The sequence below is a fragment of the Rhinolophus hipposideros genome, assembly GCF_964194185.1.
Source record: "Rhinolophus hipposideros genome assembly, chromosome: 7".
NCBI classification, from domain to species: Eukaryota; Metazoa; Chordata; class Mammalia; order Chiroptera; family Rhinolophidae; genus Rhinolophus; species Rhinolophus hipposideros.
The window spans coordinates 34,631,244-34,650,397 of record NC_138053.1 but is presented as its reverse complement, the minus strand read 5'-3'; the positions used below and the strand labels follow the sequence as shown (position 1 = coordinate 34,650,397).

Sequence of the window (19,154 nt, the reverse complement as noted above, 5' to 3'; positions counted from 1 at the left end):
CCGGTGACTTTTTTCAAATTTTCAATTAGTAAAATTAAAAAAAAAACAAATAGTATAACTTCATGTGAAGAGTTAATTAGGCCATACCCAGAGTCCGTGAAAATTCCAGAAACCTTCACCTCTCACCAGGACTACAGAAATAGTCTTACTAACTTATTTCCCTTCTTAAGTTCTTTTCCCAACACAGCATATCCTTCACATTGCAGCCAGAGTGATCCATTAACATTACAAAGATTTTATTCACTGCTGTGTCCCTGTGAATGGCACACTGCAGGTGCTCAATAAATATTTGTTGAATGAACAAATGACAAATTGAACTGAACCTTAAAATCCTTAGCTTGTGGAGAATGGCTAGGATATAAAGGAACCTGCTTCTTTATACTAAACAATTGGCACACAACTTACTCTCTGAGGTCAGTTGACTTACGTTGCTTTAGGACTCCTTGCAACCTTTTAGCCTTCTCCAAACCAGGAGTACTTATAAATACTAATAGAAGCTTATTGTTTACTTTGCCTAACTGATTTACTTGAGCCTTCTTAGTTGTGATAATGCTTAAATTAATCTAATGTCAAAAACCGCTCCAATAAAAATCAGCTAAAAGCCTTCAGTCCTGGAAATCTAAATAAGAGATCATATTCATTCATTTACCCCAATATTTGAGGACATGCTATTTGCCAAATACTATTCTAAGTGCTAATCTAAAAAAATAACATCCCTCTGCATTCACTAAATAAATGTAACTATTCATAAATGATTTTGTTCCTTTCAAATCAGGCTGCTACTGGTTTGTCAGAATAAGGAAAAAAAAAATTTATACACCAGAGAAAATTTTAATACACACAAAAAAATTAAGTTTTGTTTAAAAATTACCTTGCTGATGGTACTTAAAGAAATTAAAAATTATTCCCTCTCAATTTATGAGTATATTTATAACGAAAATTTAAAAGGAAATTTACCTTGAACTGGGAAAGCAATTCATCTCCTACAGTTAAAGGGCCTGGTTCATTTTCATGAGTTTCAGCCCTCTTCAAGATTTCATCTATATCCATTTCCTACAATTAGACAGAAATCTTTATTTTAAGTATATTTTAATATGTGTTAAAGTAAATATACTCTGTATTAAGCATAGTTTAAATAGATGACACATTTGCAAGTTTTGTTACCTGGGGTTCTTGTTCTTCTCCTTCAGGTTCCTTAAAAAGTTCCTCAGCACCAAACTTTAAAATGGCTGATAACTCTTCTTTATTGAAAGGAGTAGAACTGAAATCAGGGGGAAAAAAATATACTTAGCACCCCAGTTAAGTATTTAACATTTACATACCCCCTTTATTAATAATTAACATAGTCACAATAGTTATATGACATAGATATGTGAAGTATTAGCAGTATACTTATTTCAAAACTAAAGAACTTGAAGCCTAGATGTTAAAGAGATTTTCCCCAAGATTACAAAAAAATAGAGTGACAAAATCAAGTAGTGAATGTATGTCATTGATTAAAAATTAGTTCAGTGCTTAAAAAATAAAAAAAATATATTACAACACTAGATACAGTAACATTGCAGAAACATGAGTGTAGGAGTCTAAAATGACATATTTTTTTTTTACAGTAAATACCTTGAAGGGGCAGAACCTGTGTGTAGTACTGTCTTCCCAGTTGTGTCCATTCTTTGAATCACAAGATGATCTAAAACCATCTTTTTTTTGGCTCTTTCAAGAATATCTTCTTCAACCGATCCCTTTGTAACTAGACGATAAATATTCACCTGTAAAGATATGCATGATGAAACATAAATGTTTCAGTAAACTGAAAATTAAAAAATATATAGCAATGTGTTCAAAGCTAACTTTCTTCAATTTAAAGATTATTTTGAGGGTATGTCTTTCCTCCTTACGTTTTGGTTAGATTTTGTTTGCTTTTTCTTTTTTAAAGAATGACAGTAATTTTTAAATTATCTTTTAACTGGAAAGAAAAATGGTAAACTTATGACAACCTTACACCAGTTTTCTCAATTCTGATTCATGTTTTATCATTTCATATAATCCAAAATTCTATGATCTACTCTCCAAGTTATGCTAAAGTCCTGCCCTAAAATGAAGCTCTCCAAAACAGACAAAAGTTGATGTGTAGTCATTTTGCCCTATTTCTCAGTCAGTGGTTCAGTAACAAATATTACCACCATATAGATAATTTGAAAATTTATGGAAACATTTTTAGTTTTCACAATGCTTACATGGGCTTACCAGCATTTAGAGTACAAGAACCAGGGATAATAGACATTCTGCATTAAACTGGACATTCTCACAGTGAAAAACAATCCTGAGTCTTTCAAATGATTTTTAAAAACCTTTTTAAATTACCTTGAGTCTAAATTCTAACTCTATTTTAATATAAACAGAACATTTTTACAAAGTTATGACACATATTAATTTTTTCAGGATTGCAACTGTGTAAATAAGACAATTTGGTAATTATTTTGAGTCTTTATCAAACGTTATCATTTCCAGCTGTTTATATAATAGTAGTGGTGTCACCAATAAAACTCATCTGCCTGAAGATGATGTAGAATAATATTGAATGTCAACTATAATTATATATATATATGGCTACAGGATATAAAGTACAGCATAGAGAATACAGCTCATGATACTGTAACAGCTACGTATCTATGATGTCAGAGGGGTAGTAGACTTGGGGGGATGGTTATCAATTTTTTAGGGGTGTAAATGTCTAATCATGTTGTTTTGTACACCTGAAACTAATTTAAAAAAATAAAACAGATCACAGCAATAGTAAAAAAAACTCATCTGTATTTATCACCTACACCTACTCATTTTGTAGTGCTACATGCAAATATTTAACAGGAGATCTGAGACTCCTATCAGATTTGGAGCCAAATACTACTTAAGTAGCACGTACATGAAGTATAAGAATCTTACTATATTTTATCAACAATGAAATTAATAATGTTGCTCATTAATAATCATTAATAAAAATGCACTTCATATTAATGTTTAAAAATTTTGTTAACAAAATGTTAAGAAACCTGTATTGCCATTATTTTGTGATCTTATTCAGATACTCTTCCCACAGATCTACCATACAACTTTCCATAGTACCTTTCTTACTAATTCTTTTCCTAATATATCCTCTATTTTCTATCATCTATTAGAAAATGTGGTGCCCAAGGTCTTTAAGTAGTGTAAGTGGAATGTAAGTTATGGCCGTGTGTTGAGGATTTCAATATAGGTGGTATCTGTTAGTGCAACTGATCGCTATTGCCCATCTCATTCATAATACAGGGATATTCTGACTCTTCCCATATACATTAGGCCCAGCTCACCCGTGAGAATATCTTCTTTTCTTACTTTGTCCTCTTTTAATAGTCTATAATTTATCTTGGTATGTTGTCCCTACTTCAAGTTCCCCTCTTTATAACGTATAAAGTCTGTTATTATATTACCTAATCTAATAATAATTTTTATCCACTTATGAGGTAAACAATAGATGTCAAAAAAAAAAGTTTTAAATAGCGTTGTTTCTTTTTCGCTACCCCGGTTCTTTTCTTCCTTTGTCCTTATGGAGAATGAGTCCTGCTCTTATTCTCTCAACTCTAAACTTATTCTTTATATTCTAGAATAGTCATATATGTTGAAATACATACTGCATTTCCCCCCAAAATAAGACCGGGTCATATTCATTTTTGCTCCAAAAGACGCATTAGGGCTTATTTTCAGGGGGTGTCTTTATTTTTTCATGTACAATCTACATTTATTCATGTATAACAATCTATTTACCCATTTATTCATATACAAAAATCTACATTTATTCAAATAGTCATATCATCTTTTGGAACATCGTCATAACTCTCCAAATCCCAAATTCCGGCTTGAATTTCTTGCAACTCCATTTCCCGTAGAACCACTGGCTCCAATCTCTCATGTCCAGCAACATAGCTCTCCTTAAATAAGCACTTCTTGTCCATGGAGCCTGTTCATAGTGCACTGGCAACACAGCTGTCAGTGATTTTATCCCACGAATTCTTCACCCAAGTTATGACCTCTTGCAGGCTAGGCTTCACAAAGTTTCCACGCTGAGTTCTCTCCATTCTATTTTCAATGTAGTCATTGATTTCCATGTGCAAATCATCCTTGAATGGCTTGTTTATTGCAGTATCGAGAGTCTGGAGATAGGCAGTCATTCCTGCGGGAATCATTATTTGATCTATTCTTCTCTTTGCAAGGAAGTTCTTCATGTCTTTAGTGTGGTGAGTGCTGGCTGAATCCCAGACTAGCAGACGTCTTTGACCACCTTGCAGAACAAGTGGCAGCATTAAATCGATCCCTTTCCTTATAACTGCCTGTGTGCACCAGGCTTTTTTGGTTTCAAGAACATAAATGCCTGAAACAAGTCCAACCTTATCTTTCTTGCCCTTAGTGATGATTAGAGATGGGGCTTTCTTTCCATCCAGACAAACCGCCAAAATACAGGTAACATATGTACTTTCGTAACCAGTGGAGAGAATGTAGATTGACGAGGCACCCTTCTAATCAATTGTCGTTTGAGATCCTTGGCCCATAAACACTGGTTTCATCCATAACAATAATGTTGGAGAGTTGGTATTTAGAAAAGTCGATGCCATCCACAAAGGACTTGAATGAAAATGCAAGTTTAATAACTTCAGTATCTTCCAGCTTGAACAGTGTTGTCGATCTTAGAGACAGTTCATATCACTGAAGGAAGCCATCTAGCCACTGCTGCGATGCTCTGAATTCTTCTGGGGATATTTTTAACTGTGGTGCCATTGCAAGGTCAAATGCTTGAATATCAGCCCTGCGCACAACCCAAAGCTTTTGCTCTTCTGTCAGAAATCCATTCACAGATGATGTCTTCCAGCTCAGGAAATAATGGTTGCTGACCTGATCCACGCTTGCACTTCTTAGCATTTCCCTGGTCCACCTGTTGACTGAGATTATCATACTCTGCTCGCCATTTTCGGACCATTGGGAGATCCAACTTCTTCTCTTTGCAGTCTTTGCAGAAAGCCGTAGGATTCTTGCCCCAGGAGTCCTCCATGATTCCTTTCTTGTACTCAATGGAATAGCTTTATTTTTGCACTCATCTTGTCTGGGGGTCAAGACATTATTCCCTTTAAATCCACCATTAAATTAAGTGTTAATTGAAGACTTATAAGACAGGAGTGGCAATAAAAATGATGACAGTTAAGAATGATGATCCACACAAAAGTGATGAAAAATTGCAGGTACCAAAATTCAGAAAATGTTTATTTCATATGAGTGCATTAAGTACGTCCGCTACAACACATGACGTATTGAATTATAAAGATTCATATTAGACACAACCAGGTCCGTTCGTTCAAGTGTACAGGTTATTCATACACTGTGTCCCTACTCCGGTCATTCGGCAATAAGTCTAGAGTTCCTATGTTTACATAGGCGTTTACCTCTCGTCCAAAGGTGCCCGCTTGGGTATTTGCAAATACGTAATTTTAATTTATATTATCATTTACTTTAAGTATTAATGTCAATAATATTATTTATTTATATTTAATTATATATCATTATTTTTTTTAACTCAACACATCCGTCATGTGTTGCAATGGACGTACTAAATGTGTCCGTCTGGCTGACAATCTTAATTGGGGCTAATTTTTGTGATAGGGTGTATATTATGAGCATCCTGAAAAATCATGCTAGAGCTTATTTTCCGGTTAGGTCTTATTTTCAGGGAAATACAGTACTATTTCAAAAGAACTTTTTTACCTGAATTACTGTAAGGGCATTAGAATTCAAATTACATGTATCGATTTCAAGATAGAAAAGCAGATACTAAAAATAGTTGTTATAAAAAAAGGGGTCACTTGTTCTGATGAAGTTGAGAACTACTACTCTAAACAAGCTTTCAGTTAGGGGAATGTCATCTTGTTCCAGAGTATAAGAAATTACAGAAAGAAGCACGATACGATACATTCCTGATGAGGCAGTTTTATTAAAATTATTTGAACAAAACATTTTTTTTTAGTTTTAAATTATGCATTTTTTTCAGTAGGAAATGTTTTAAAGGTATTATAAATGAGCTAAATAAATAAGACTTTTTGTGCTACTTGCTCATATCTCCTGCTTTGGAAAAGTTTGAGAAGAACTATTCTAGATGGAGGTAAATGAATTAAAATACAAAGACCAAGGCATCAAAAGGATGACAGACGGTTTTTCTCAAGGCCTGTTACAGCTGCCAGACAGTTATACAACTATAAAACAAAAATGGCTTTTGTGCATAGAGAATCTTACAGGAACATGTATAAACTACAGGCTAACAAAAAGGTAGCAATATACTAAGCAAAACCTCTTTCAATAATTAAGTAAATGAAGACATTACAAAATTTATAGTCAATGAAAAACATTGTGTCCTAGATGATATGTTACAGAATTGTACACCTGAAAACTATGTAACTTTACTAACCATTGTCACCTCAATAAACTTTTTTTTTTTTAACTTTTATTTATTTTAACTGTGTTTTTCCAAGATCCATCAGCTCCAAGTCAAGTAGTTGTTTCAATCTAGTTGTGGAGGGTGCAGTTCACAATGGCCCATGTGGGGATCGAACCAGCAACCTTGTTGTTAAGAGTACCACGCTCTACCCAACTGAACTAACCAGCCACCCCAATAAACTTGAGTTAAAAACAAAAACAAAAACAAAAACACTGTGTTCTATAGTTGTAAACAGAATGCATGATCAAACGAGAGTGCATGATCCTACTGAGGCAGTTATCTCAGTGTCAGACTTTCAGGGGATTTTGGTAAATCTGAGTTCCTCAGTACTCTACCTGTTAAATAGCAATATGACTGTGTTCCTATGATCTGATCAGGAGGGTAAACCAAAACCACAATAATCATAAAAAGATTCTGAAAGAGTGAAATAAGGGGAATAAAAATACCTGTTTCTTTTGCCCGATTCGATGAGCTCTAGCCTGTGCCTGAAGATCATTTTGCGGATTCCAATCAGAATCAAATATAACAACAGTGTCGGCAGAGGCTAAATTAATTCCTAGACCTCCAGCTCTTGTGGAAAGCAAAAAGCAGAAATCCTGTAAGGAATTATAAACAGGCATGATTTTAAATTCTTCTAAACTGTGACAGTAAATAATTGATATAAAAATCTTATAATTAATTTTTTTAAATGTAAAAAGCATTTTACCAATAAAACTGATAGTTTTTAAAAATATTAAAATACATAAAACTCTTAACAAAACCAAACAAGACCCCAAATTACAGCTATACATGGGAAACGTAAAAACCAACTTCAACAAGAATTCTAAATGAAAGTGGGCTAATTTACTTTGAAGCAAATTAACTATCTTTATGCTGAAATAGTATTGATAAGAAAGGGTGAAATTTTTCAAACTTAACATAGAATACTGATTTAAATACTTCACTTGTAAATGAAAGCTAGCTAGCACCAATAAGACTCTAAAAAAAAAACATACAACAAAAAACTACAAGTATGACTAAAATAATGACCAAAACAATTTACAATATTAAAAGCATTCATACCTCTGACCCTTCGGCATTAAAATGATCTAGAGCTTGTTTCCTCAGCTCCCCTTTTATTGATCCATCTAATCTCTAGAATAAAACACATTAAAATACTTCATATAACAGATTGAAAAATTTTAAAAAGGAATCAAAATCAATTATAAAGTTAAGTATGACCATGCACCATTGTTTTGCTAAGACTGTAACACTAGAAGGTACTTCTTAGGTAGTAAAACAATGCCCAGTCATTCTGTCTCTAGAGTCTGTGCTCTTAACCACTAGCACTGCTTCCCCAAATAGTAAATATTAACATGGGCTTTAATTCTGCCTGACACCCACTGTATGAAATACATTTTACATGTGAATGAGTACACAGCTATACACTCAAAGAAAGTTTCATGACTCAATGTACTGTGATATCCTCATATTTTATAATCTACTTCATTTTTTTAAAATGTTGGTACAATTCATTAAAGTGATTCCCAGATCCATGAACAGATTACAGCCCCCAGTTTAAAAAACACTGATTAAGTCCAGTGTGGTTACTGGACCAACAGCATCCGTGTCACCTAAGAACTTAGAAATGCACACTACTGAACTCCATCTCAGACTGACTGAATTAGAAACTCTAAGGGGGATCCAGCAAAAACTCTCGGGTTAAAGTTAGAATCACTGGTTTGGGGCACCATGGGCTCCAAAGAGCCCACATGTGAGTATTCATGGGTGCCTTGGGCAAGTGATTTGATTTTTCTCCTTGTCAGTTTCCTTCTCAATACATGGACATAATGACAGTACTTCATAGATATTCAGTGAGAGAGTAAAACACTTAGCACAGTGCCTGACATGCCGAGTGATTACTAAACATGAGCTAAAAAGATGTCCAAAATAAAACGTTTTAAATACTGTTGTTTCTTTTTCATTAAAAATTACAATTAGAAAAAACTTTTAAAAAATAGTGGTATACCATTTATTGAGGTATAACCTAAACCAAAAGAAAGTTAAAAATGATTTTATCTGGGAAGTGATCTGGAAATGAGAAAGGACTAGGAGCAGAGAACAGTTGCTTACAAATACTTCTGTACTATTTCTTTTAGTTTGGCCATGTACACATAACAATTGGTCTAAAAACAAACCAACATAGGGATATGGTGGGGATAGGGGGAACAGAATAGGGATGACAGCTGAAGGTACAGCTTCTTTTTGAGGTAGTAAAACAATTAAAAATTGACTGTGGTGATGATTACATATATTTGTGAATATATTAAAAACCACTGAATTGTACACTTTATAAAAATGGATGAATTGTATGGAATAGAAATCACATCTCAATAAAGCTATTAAAAAAAAATATCAATGGTACTTTCTACTTTTTCCCTTAAATGATTACATATTTCACAATCACGTTCATTATCACCAAACACCTGTCCTTCACAGAGCTTTCCAGAATGTAATGTTCTATTTGTTCGTAATTACCTGCTTAATGCCTACCTCCCACACCAGGTTGTAAGCTCCAGCAGAGCAGGGATTATGTGTGCTGAGGCTGATCATTATAATTCTACTTCTATTTTACTGCCTGCACTAAATATATATCATTCACTAGCTGTATATACTGAGTGTTTGCTATGTTCCAGGTACTGGTCATAAAATTGCTGTAAGGATTAAAATTATTAGATGTAAAGTACTGAGATTAGCACCTAACTCTAACATTAAACACTCATTCATATCATCTTTAATTATGTTGAATGAATTTCAAAATAAATATTGAATAGATGGAAAATAAGCCCATTTTGGTCTTTGGTATCTTCCCTGAAGTCATCTGGTTTTATTTAGCAAACTATACATTAGAATAATTATAAGCACATAAATCTTCAGAATCTGCAACAGTCCTGGGAGCAATATTCACAAGGATTTGCTCTCTTTTCATTCCTCAGATTCAAGTCTAATATATAAGGCCGCTCCTTTAGATTTGAAATCAGAAAAGAAATACATAGAATAAAAAGAAAAAATAGAGAAAAGAAATTGCTTTGCTATTAAGGTCAAGAAGAAAAAAAAGAGAATAATGACAAATGGAATTTTTTTCACACACATTTTCTTAGTTTATATGAAAATCTATACTTCATTTACAAAAGATGTTTCAAAGATTTGTAGAATATGCTGAGGAATTAGATGAAATTTCAGGCAACAAAAATGACAAAATGAAATGCTTACTTGAAAGGGAAATTGGCGATATTTCAAATATTCTGCAAGTATGTCTAACATCCGCACCATTTGAGAAAAGATAAGAACTCTATTGCCTCTTTCTCTTAGGCGAATTAACAGCTTGTCAAGAAGAATCAATTTTCCGCTACTACGGATTAAGTGCTAAGGAAACAATAAATTACAACTATTATAACGTGTTAAAAGAACAAATCAAATGAAACAATTGCCCCTTTAACTCTCTAGTTTAATTATTTTAAATGAGATTTAAAATTTTCATAATGTTGGATCAGTTTTTAAAACCTAGGACCTTTATCATTTTGCTCTGTGATTAAAGCTAAAAATTTCCTTGCCATTTAGCATCTATGCTTTTGTTGTTTTTCAGGAGGAAAAATGGCATTGTTTCAGTCTGTTTTCTAGTTATTACACTATTTCTCAAAAAATCTAAGCTGTAAAACAATACAGTGGAAGCAGCAGCAACTAAGCAACCAAAAGTTTGTAGAGTAAGAAAATGTATTCTAATTTATACATATAGAACTTCATGATCCTAGCACTTTAAAGCACTATTGTGGCTAGACGGCAACTGTGCTTTGTTGACTTCTCATTTGTCTTCCTGAAACGAGAGGAAGGTTAAGATCTGAAGTCAAGATATTCATCTTAAGACTACCATTTGCAACGTCATGAATTCAAAATAATCACTATTAGTGAAATGTTTTCACAATTATGAATATACTAAGAGATTTTTGCTGGATAAATTACAACAGCCTATAATTAGATCCATTTTTATAAAAATGATCAAAATAACTAATTGGATAAATTATCATTTTAATGGCTTTTATAAAGACTAAAAAACAATACCATTATTTACATATACCATTAACCAAAGAGAAGTTCTAACCGATATATTAAAGCATTTTGCTATTTTCAGTTATAACTGAAATAAACATTTCTAGAATTTTGCTTTACCAAAATTACAGTTATTTTAAAATTCTTACTTGTAAGGCCTCCTGTTTATTATAGAATTCATTATTATCTGGTGGTTTAATGAGGTAGCAGTGATTACAACATTTCTTTAGCTCCATCATAATATTCAAAAAGCCTGAGGTACTGCCCTTGGAACCTTTGCTGAGGGCTTTGTAATTTCTAGTTAATATCCATCTGTTTTAAAAAAAATCATGAAAATGATGTTTAGCAGAGAACAATTACCAGGATGAATTCTAATACCAAAAAAATAAGCACCAAATCAAAACTGTACCATTATAAAGTTCACAGCTGGATATGTAATGGACCAAACCTTGTTCACAAGATAGATGAACCTCGTTCACAAGACTAATGAGAACACGTAACTTGTTATCTGAATCATTAACTATAGATGATAAAAACTTAATAAAACAGTGAATATTGGGTATTAATCCTTTTCTCCAAAAATTTACTTTAAAAATGGTCAATTGTATTGTCTGTCTTAAGCTTATAAATTTCACTACTTTAAGCAGCTAATACAGACTTAAAAGAAACTTCATAATACCTGGTTTAGCCACACTGCCTTCTCTAAATTACGATTACACAATATATGTGCAAGCTATAAAAAATTATGGGTGGTTATTTTATCACTCCACAAACTATACATAACATTTCCTCTCAACATGATCTATTATTTTGTTTTCTACAACCTTTTATTTTCTTCCTTTTTACAAGGTTAGTCTTCAAAGGATGTAAAGCAGTTATATCTCTGATTTGCCTAAAAATGATAGGGGTTGAGGGAACTGGGGGTGGCTACAGATAAAATAATACTGGCTATGAGTTGAAAAAAACAGCTGAGTGATGGGAGTTTGTTTCTGAGAATTCAAATGCTTGTAGCAGTGCATTTTATGCAATTAAATGTTTAAGTAGATACTAGGAGAGTCCTTTTATTCACTGAAGTGTTACTATATAAATCTGACATGCATAATTTATACAAAAAAATTCAATATTAATATCAAAAAGCAAGCCTAACATTTTTTAGGGAGGCTTAAAATTTTTTTCTAAGTTTCTTTTTCTGAATTCTACTGCTGTCAATTACATAAATATCATAAATTAATCATGTCTCAACATCAGGGAAATTTGAATACTTAAAACAAACCCCCTGTAAGGTAACAGAATATGAAATAGAGAAAAGCAACTAATGATGTGTTAATGGTGAATTATTTAATCTTGTATCACCCATGATCTTGGACATGTCATTAAATCTCTCTTTGCCCTAATATGCCATAGAATAAACCTATTCTAAAATTCAAGAATTGTTACTGCTCTATGAGCCTAATAGGGGAGGGGACACCTCAATGAGACAAGTACAGAGCGGTTATTTAGAATTAAAGGTTCTGAACATGTGCTCAGTTTACAACTTACTTGTAATATTGTTTCTGTAAAGCACTCATTTCCATTCTTAAAATCTGCTCAACCTTGGCAGGAAGGGATTTTTCCACATCTTTCTTAACTCTGCGTAACAGAAATGGCTCAAGCTCCTTGTGGAGGCTTGCGTAACCATATTCTCTGCCTTTGCCGTGTTCTTCTTCAAAATCTTCCCATGAAGAAAATCTTACAAATTAAAAACAAATGGAAGAATCACTAAAAAAAGTCAAACTGCATCTGAGATTTTTTTCAGGGTAGTCACATGTAAATAAAACATAGATTTTAGGAAAACAATTAGCTAAAATTAGTCACTCTTAATACCTATCCTTCTCAAGAAGTCTATTATACACTTATATAAGATGAAATATAAGGAGTTGTTTTATAAAAATGATTCTCCTTAAGCTAAATAAAGATGAAATATTCTCAAACATGAGAGTATTACTAAAATATTTCACAGAGAATATAATTAAGCTTAAAGTTCTAAAACTACTGAGAGTATGTGACCCTGAACAAGCTGTTTATCCTTATCTAGTCTAGCTTTCCTCATTTAGAAAATGAGATTACCTGCACCTTGTTATTTTTACTGCTACTGTTAATACTGAGAATGATACTGTTTTGTTTTTTAAGCAAGATATATTTTGAACATGGGCAATCAACTGTTTTAATTTTTATGAGTTCAAGCTTATTTATTTACAAACTAAAAAATAAAATACTACAAACGAAATATTCCATCCCATTTCGTTTTTTTCTCCTTCTTAATAATCTGTGGTTTAATGTTTTAGGGCAATAAAACCTCTTGCTGACTTTATTATCTACACTAATTATTGTCCTCCTAAACTTAGCATACAAAACATCGAAATTGTATATCCCGATTTATCTTACTTTTCTGGCATAATGAAATGAAGCAAAGACCAGAGCTCTTTGAGGGAGTTTTGTAGAGGAGTTCCAGTGATAAGGAGACGGTGATTGGACTTAAAGTCTATTAAAGTTTTATACAGAAGAGAGTCATCATTCTTTAATCGATGTGCTTCATCTACACCTATAAATGCCCAATTTAGACCTCCAAGGAATGCCTTAAAGTGAAAAAGAACATAGTTAATGTTTTGAGAGAAAAACTAAATTCAAACTTAGCTTTCCCATTTGACCTAAATTCAAATGATTAAAATGAGGCAAATTAAAATTAAATACAAGCTTTTGTCTAATTTTCAAATAAAAATTGTATGATTTCAAGATTTATTCGAATACTCAAATCAAGTAATTCAACATGCAAAATAAAGTTGTTTCCGTGACCAATTTAGCTATTATAAAACAAAGCATAACATCAAGTGAAAGCTTTTACTAGCTTACATATTCAAATAAAGGAAGAAAAAATGGTATCATCTAAAAATTTTACAAAACATTCTCACCCTAAGTTCAGTAGAAGCCTCTATTAATGCCAATTTGTAGAGAATATGATATAAATTTGGAACAGTGTCTGAATTCAAGTATAGGTATAATTCACTGTATAATCCTATGCACTATAGATTTCTCACATATAAACATGGGTCTCTTACTTAAAACAGAGACAGGTCTGATTCTGCTACTTAATAGTTGTATGACATTAGGCAAGTTCATTAACTTCTTTCAGACTTGGTGTTTCTTTCCAGTAAAGTAGGGGCAGCAATCATCTTGTAAAGTAGATAGGAATTACTTGAGATATTAACTATAAAGAATTAAGTAGGGCAATAGCTATAACACATTTAGCACAGTGCTTTACCCAGTGGTAGTTTAATCCTGTTAGCTATCTATCTTCCTCCTCTTATAAATCAACAGATACTACATTAAACTAGTTTCATATAAGTCAGGAGTTGGCAAAGTTTGATGTAAAGAGTCACATGGTGAATATTGTAGGCTTTACAGACAAATGTGTGGTGGTCTGTGTCATATATTCTTTGGTTTGTTTTTATAACCTTCTAAAAATGTAAATATCATTCTTAGTTCAAGGATCATTAAAAAATAAGCCAGATTTGACCCATAGATTGTAGTTTGCTGACCCCTGATTTAAATTATCTTCTCATTCTATCCATAACACATTGTAAAGGAAAAACCGATATCCATCAAATAGAAAAACATAGCAATACACACCTTATCCTTCAATAAAATTTCATAAGTTGTTAACAGTATATTAAATTTTAACCGTTTGGTCTGGGGATGCATCCATTCATGAGTTCTTATCTATCAAGAAATTTTAAAGATAATTTTAAGAAACACATTAAGAAAACCATACTTTTACCTGAATATCTAAAACAAAAAAAAAAACTATTATGTAATAAAATAGTTTAAATTATTCTTGATATAGTCCAAAAAGTTACACTGCCTATATAGTAAGTAAAATGTAAATACCACACCCTATCGAAATCGTCTATAAAAAATAAAGCAGACATGTTTTTAACACTACACAATTTTCACTGAAGGATGTTAACAAAACACTAGTGGATTAACTCATTTAATAACATTTATGGATGAAATATGGTATCTCAAGTTTGCTTCACAATAATTGGGAGGAAAGTACCAAGTAGAGGTACAGGTGAAACAAAACTGGCAATGAGCTAAAATTGTGAAGTTGGAGATAGGCACACGGAGGTTTATTATACTCTCATGTTTGCTTTCATGTATATTTGAAACTCCATAAGAAATAAAAAAATATATCCACCATGTTTTCCCCGAAAATAAGACCAGGTCTTATATTAAGTTTTGTTCCAAAAGACGCAGTAGGGTTTATTTTCAGGGGATGTTATCCTGAAAAATCGTGCTAGGACTTATTTTCCAGTTAGGTCTTATTTTCGGGGAAACACAGTATAAAGTAACACTAAACCAAAACCTGATTTTTATCATAGTCAATTAAACATGTATCAAACACTTACTTTATCGCCAAGTTCTATGCTAGAAACTAAGACTATAAAGACAAATAAAATACTTGTTCTCGAAGACAAGTATGCCTAGATTTCTAAATTTGTGGAGAAACAACTTACCATGTTTCTGCTGTTAATGTCGCCTAAATAAACCACAGCATTCATTTGAGAAGCCCATGTCTGAATTTCCCTTTGCCAGGAAGTGAGAGTGGAGAGTGGTACTACTAATAGAAAAGGTCCGTATAATTGATGTTCATGAAACAAATAGTTCAGAAATGAGATCGTCTGTATTGTTTTTCCAAGGCCCATTTCATCAGCAAGTATGCAACTATTTCCTCTATAAAGTTAAAAACAAAAATTATGTATGCAATAAAGATTCAAATTTACAAAGAAACCTTTTTACATAACCCATGTACAAGTTTATATGAAAAGTTAAATAAAATTAATCTGATAGGTATTATATACAATATACCACTTTTATTAGCTATAAATAATAAATGTAACAGAAGTGGAGAGAATTTACCATTTTAGGCCAGAAGCTTAAAGATTGACAGTATCATCTTGAATCAATTATGTAGCCAAGAACTCAATCCACCTACAACTGGTAGAGTCCAGATAAACAGAGGGTGCCAAGAAAATGTATACACATTTTAAGAAAGGAAAACTATTAAAATTGTAATACTCAATATATATACACCAATAACAAAAGATGAACACAAATCATGTTTGACTTCTGCAATTACAAGAGGTGCTCAAAGTGGTTACCATCAGCCTCCAGACACTTCTGATTATAGCGAACTACTGCTTGAGCAACGTTGACCGAAGTGTCCATTTGCATACATTTTTTTGACACCCCTGGTATTAAGTAAAAAGTAAACAGAAACAACATATAGCAGGAAAAACAATAGCTATGGTTAAGTTAAAAAAAAATTGCACCCTAGAGTCATCTTATATTGCCAGTAATGAAGCAGGGGAAATAGGAGCGAGGGGAAAAAATGGAGGGCTAAATGGGTATTCGAAACAACTGTAAGAAAGAGAAACAGTTCAGGACTAGTATGGGACAGGACTATACTATAAATATTCTGACTTTAAGTTCAATAAAAACTTTAAGTACTGTGACAATGAAACAGGTTAAACTCAAAACTCCACTGGATTTTCTGCAGAGTATGTAATAAGTACTGTTTATATATAAGGAAATCCAAAGACCTGCATAAAAATACCAAAGGGTATTTATCTTTATGTTGGTAGAAATCTTTTCCAAATTCTGTATTTGTAAAATTATCATCCTCTCAAATTAAACAGATGATTCAAATATACTTACTTGCACCAAGAGTGAGCAAGCCAATTTAAACCATTCAGTTGATAATCTCTTAATTCTAAACCCTCATGTCCTCCAATATAGGCTGGCTGCTTCTTTAGTGCTACAAATCTTGGCCTTTGCTTCAATACCTTCAACAGAAATAAATATTAATATGAAAAATTAAATGTAACAAATTATATTAAAAGATGAAAATCTCAGCTTTTACCATAAATTTTGAAATTTCATCGCAAATCATCAAACTCAGAAATTCCATGACTCAAAATATATCTGAACATTCAAAGAAGACTGCTATTACTATGACAAGAATGTACAGTGAAATATTTTGCCCTGTTTTTTTGAAAAAATTAGAGATAAGCTCCTGCTGTAATATTTGGGCTTTGTGTATTTCATAAAGGAAAGCTATGTTAAATTCATTCATTTTTAACCAATGCTCAACTCTGACCTAGAAATAAACCATAAAACTGGCTTGACTTCCCACTTAATTTCTGATTTCTAAATTACCATTATGACTATAGTTCAATCTTGTAATAAGATTGTAATCTTGTAATAAGAAAATAAATTTTACTGGTACTTAGATCCCAAAACTATCACTAATAATAAATTATAAAGATCTTATACGTGTTTCCCCCAAAATAAGACTGGGTCATACATTAATTTTTGTTCCAAAAGATGCATTAGGGCTTATGTTCAGGGGATGTCATCCTGAAAATTCATACTAGGGCTTATTTTCCGGTTAGGTCTTATTTTCAGGGAAACACGGTATTAGGCAAGGTCGTTCTGAATACCTTTTTAAGGGTACATCTCTCTCTTCGTTTCCTACTTTCAAAGACAATATTCACTACCTTTTAAATCAATCATATACATCTGGATTAGGAAGGAATTTTCCCTATTTGATATCCCTAACTTACCACAACTACCACCACCATTTTTCTGACAAAGTTTTGCTCACCAAGGCTAAAAGACAGTGCCACATCTAAGATCACATAGCAATTACAGGAACGTCACTTACTGTAAGACCTACCATTCAAGCAGTTCTCTTCCTTAGCCTATCTCAAATCAGAATCTAACTCTTTATCTGGGCTTGTAATATTTATGATGCATAAATGTATTTTCAATAATTAAAAATGTAAAATACTCACCTTGCAATCTTTGAAAGGAGTGGTTTTTGATTGATTCCTGCTGAAATACTCGTCTATGTATGCTTGAAACTTTTTGGAAATAAGAGCGCCATCCTCCCAGCTGCACTCTGAGTATGGAAGGCCCTGCCATTTGCAATAATAATCAGGATAACCAGCTGCTGATTTTTGATTAGAATGAGCTGTGAGATAAATCAGACATTTATTTAATCTTTTTTTACATCAAATCTTATCCAAAGAATAATTCTTGGTAAAAACTACACAAGTAAAAATTAGTCATCTGGTTTACAATACTCTATTACAGTTAAAGCAAGCTACTGCATTTGATGTGTATGTGACAAATTTTAAATTTTTTTTCAGATCATTTCAAGCATGGAACGATAAAAATTCAATTAGAATTATTTATTACTAACCAATTATTCGCTCCACTATTTGATACTGTTTATGCAGATCATCTGTAAGTTCTTGCTGGCAATTATAATATTCCACATCTTCTGGAGAAGCATTTTTCAACCTGAAAGATTATTAAATCCAGGGAGAGACTTCAGAATCTCCTCTAAATAACCCGTCCCCCAAACATTATTAATAGCATAAAATTTCCCATTTTTGCTTTTATCATGTGAGCCAGTTTAAAAAGAAATTGAAACAGAAATAAAGTAAAGCATCATTAATTTTTTTAACTTTAAAAATTAAATATATAAGACACCTTCTGTGTGACTATTATCAAGGAGAGTGTTAGGTATGGTTATTCTTAAGAACTTTTACCTTGAGATGAAATACAAAGAAATATATAAAGTCATTTTAGATTATTGTTTGATTCTTGACAAGGTATTCCTTATTAAAAAAAAAACGTTTAGTAATTATCTTTGATCTATAAACAATTAAGTATAATATAAAACATTTACCATCTTTTTGTTTCTTGATCTTTTTTCTTGTAATTATCCAATTTTTTCATTCCTCTAACATTCTGCTGCTTAAGGGTTTCTTCTGTCTCCCAAGTATTGTGAATATGGGACCATCCTTTCCATTTAATTAAATACTGGATTTCTCCTGGCTCCTTGCTTTTTTCAAATCCTGCATTTGGGTCACCATCTGCTTCAACTGCGTAGATGGTTGTAGTAGCACCAGTAGCTGAAAAAGAAAGCACAATACATTCCCTTTAATTCTGTTACAGGAGTACTTCTTTGAACTCAAAAATTCAAGAATATGAATAGAAAAATATATGCTCTCAAAGTATCAGAACAAGAATTTAGATGAAGTTATATTGCACGTACATAACAAATTCAGAATTTTAGAACAGAAAGGTTATCTAATTTAATCCCCCTCCATTTTAAAATTAGAAAAAACAAGGTCAAAGACAGTGGCAGGAGCGGCCGGTTGGCTTAGTTGGTTATAGCACAGTGCTCTTAACAACAAGGTTGCTGGTTCGATCCCCACATGGGCCACCATTGTGAGCTGTGCTCTGCACAACTAGACTGAAACAGTTACTTGACTTGGAGCTGATGGGTCCTTAAAATAAGTAAGAGTTAAAAAAAAAAAAAAGACAGTGGCACACCTAAGATCATACAGCAACTTATAATAACTGATGATTGGGAGACTGATAATTAGAAATTAAAATAATTTAAAAAACATCTTAAAAAACTGCATGTCTGAAATCACTGTCAAAG

At 32.5% G+C, this 19,154-nt stretch overlaps 1 protein-coding gene across 1 annotated transcript in view; it reads right to left on the bottom strand.

The window, feature by feature from the left end:
* The window catches only part of CHD1 (chromodomain helicase DNA binding protein 1), an 81,951-nt gene that overhangs the window by 28,613 nt on the left and 34,184 nt on the right, over positions 1 to 19,154 (bottom strand). The window contains exons 8-22 of the mRNA XM_081054291.1: positions 18,393 to 18,618; positions 17,901 to 18,001; positions 17,491 to 17,669; positions 16,352 to 16,479; positions 15,151 to 15,367; positions 14,264 to 14,353; positions 13,022 to 13,212; positions 12,137 to 12,325; positions 10,747 to 10,909; positions 9,764 to 9,916; positions 7,574 to 7,645; positions 6,958 to 7,107; positions 1,618 to 1,766; positions 1,165 to 1,261; positions 958 to 1,053 (exon numbers count right to left, since the gene is read on the bottom strand). Coding sequence (XP_080910417.1) covers positions 958 to 1,053; positions 1,165 to 1,261; positions 1,618 to 1,766; positions 6,958 to 7,107; positions 7,574 to 7,645; positions 9,764 to 9,916; positions 10,747 to 10,909; positions 12,137 to 12,325; positions 13,022 to 13,212; positions 14,264 to 14,353; positions 15,151 to 15,367; positions 16,352 to 16,479; positions 17,491 to 17,669; positions 17,901 to 18,001; positions 18,393 to 18,618 — 2,201 coding nt within the window. The remainder of the gene's footprint in view (positions 1 to 957; positions 1,054 to 1,164; positions 1,262 to 1,617; positions 1,767 to 6,957; positions 7,108 to 7,573; positions 7,646 to 9,763; positions 9,917 to 10,746; positions 10,910 to 12,136; positions 12,326 to 13,021; positions 13,213 to 14,263; positions 14,354 to 15,150; positions 15,368 to 16,351; positions 16,480 to 17,490; positions 17,670 to 17,900; positions 18,002 to 18,392; positions 18,619 to 19,154) is intronic.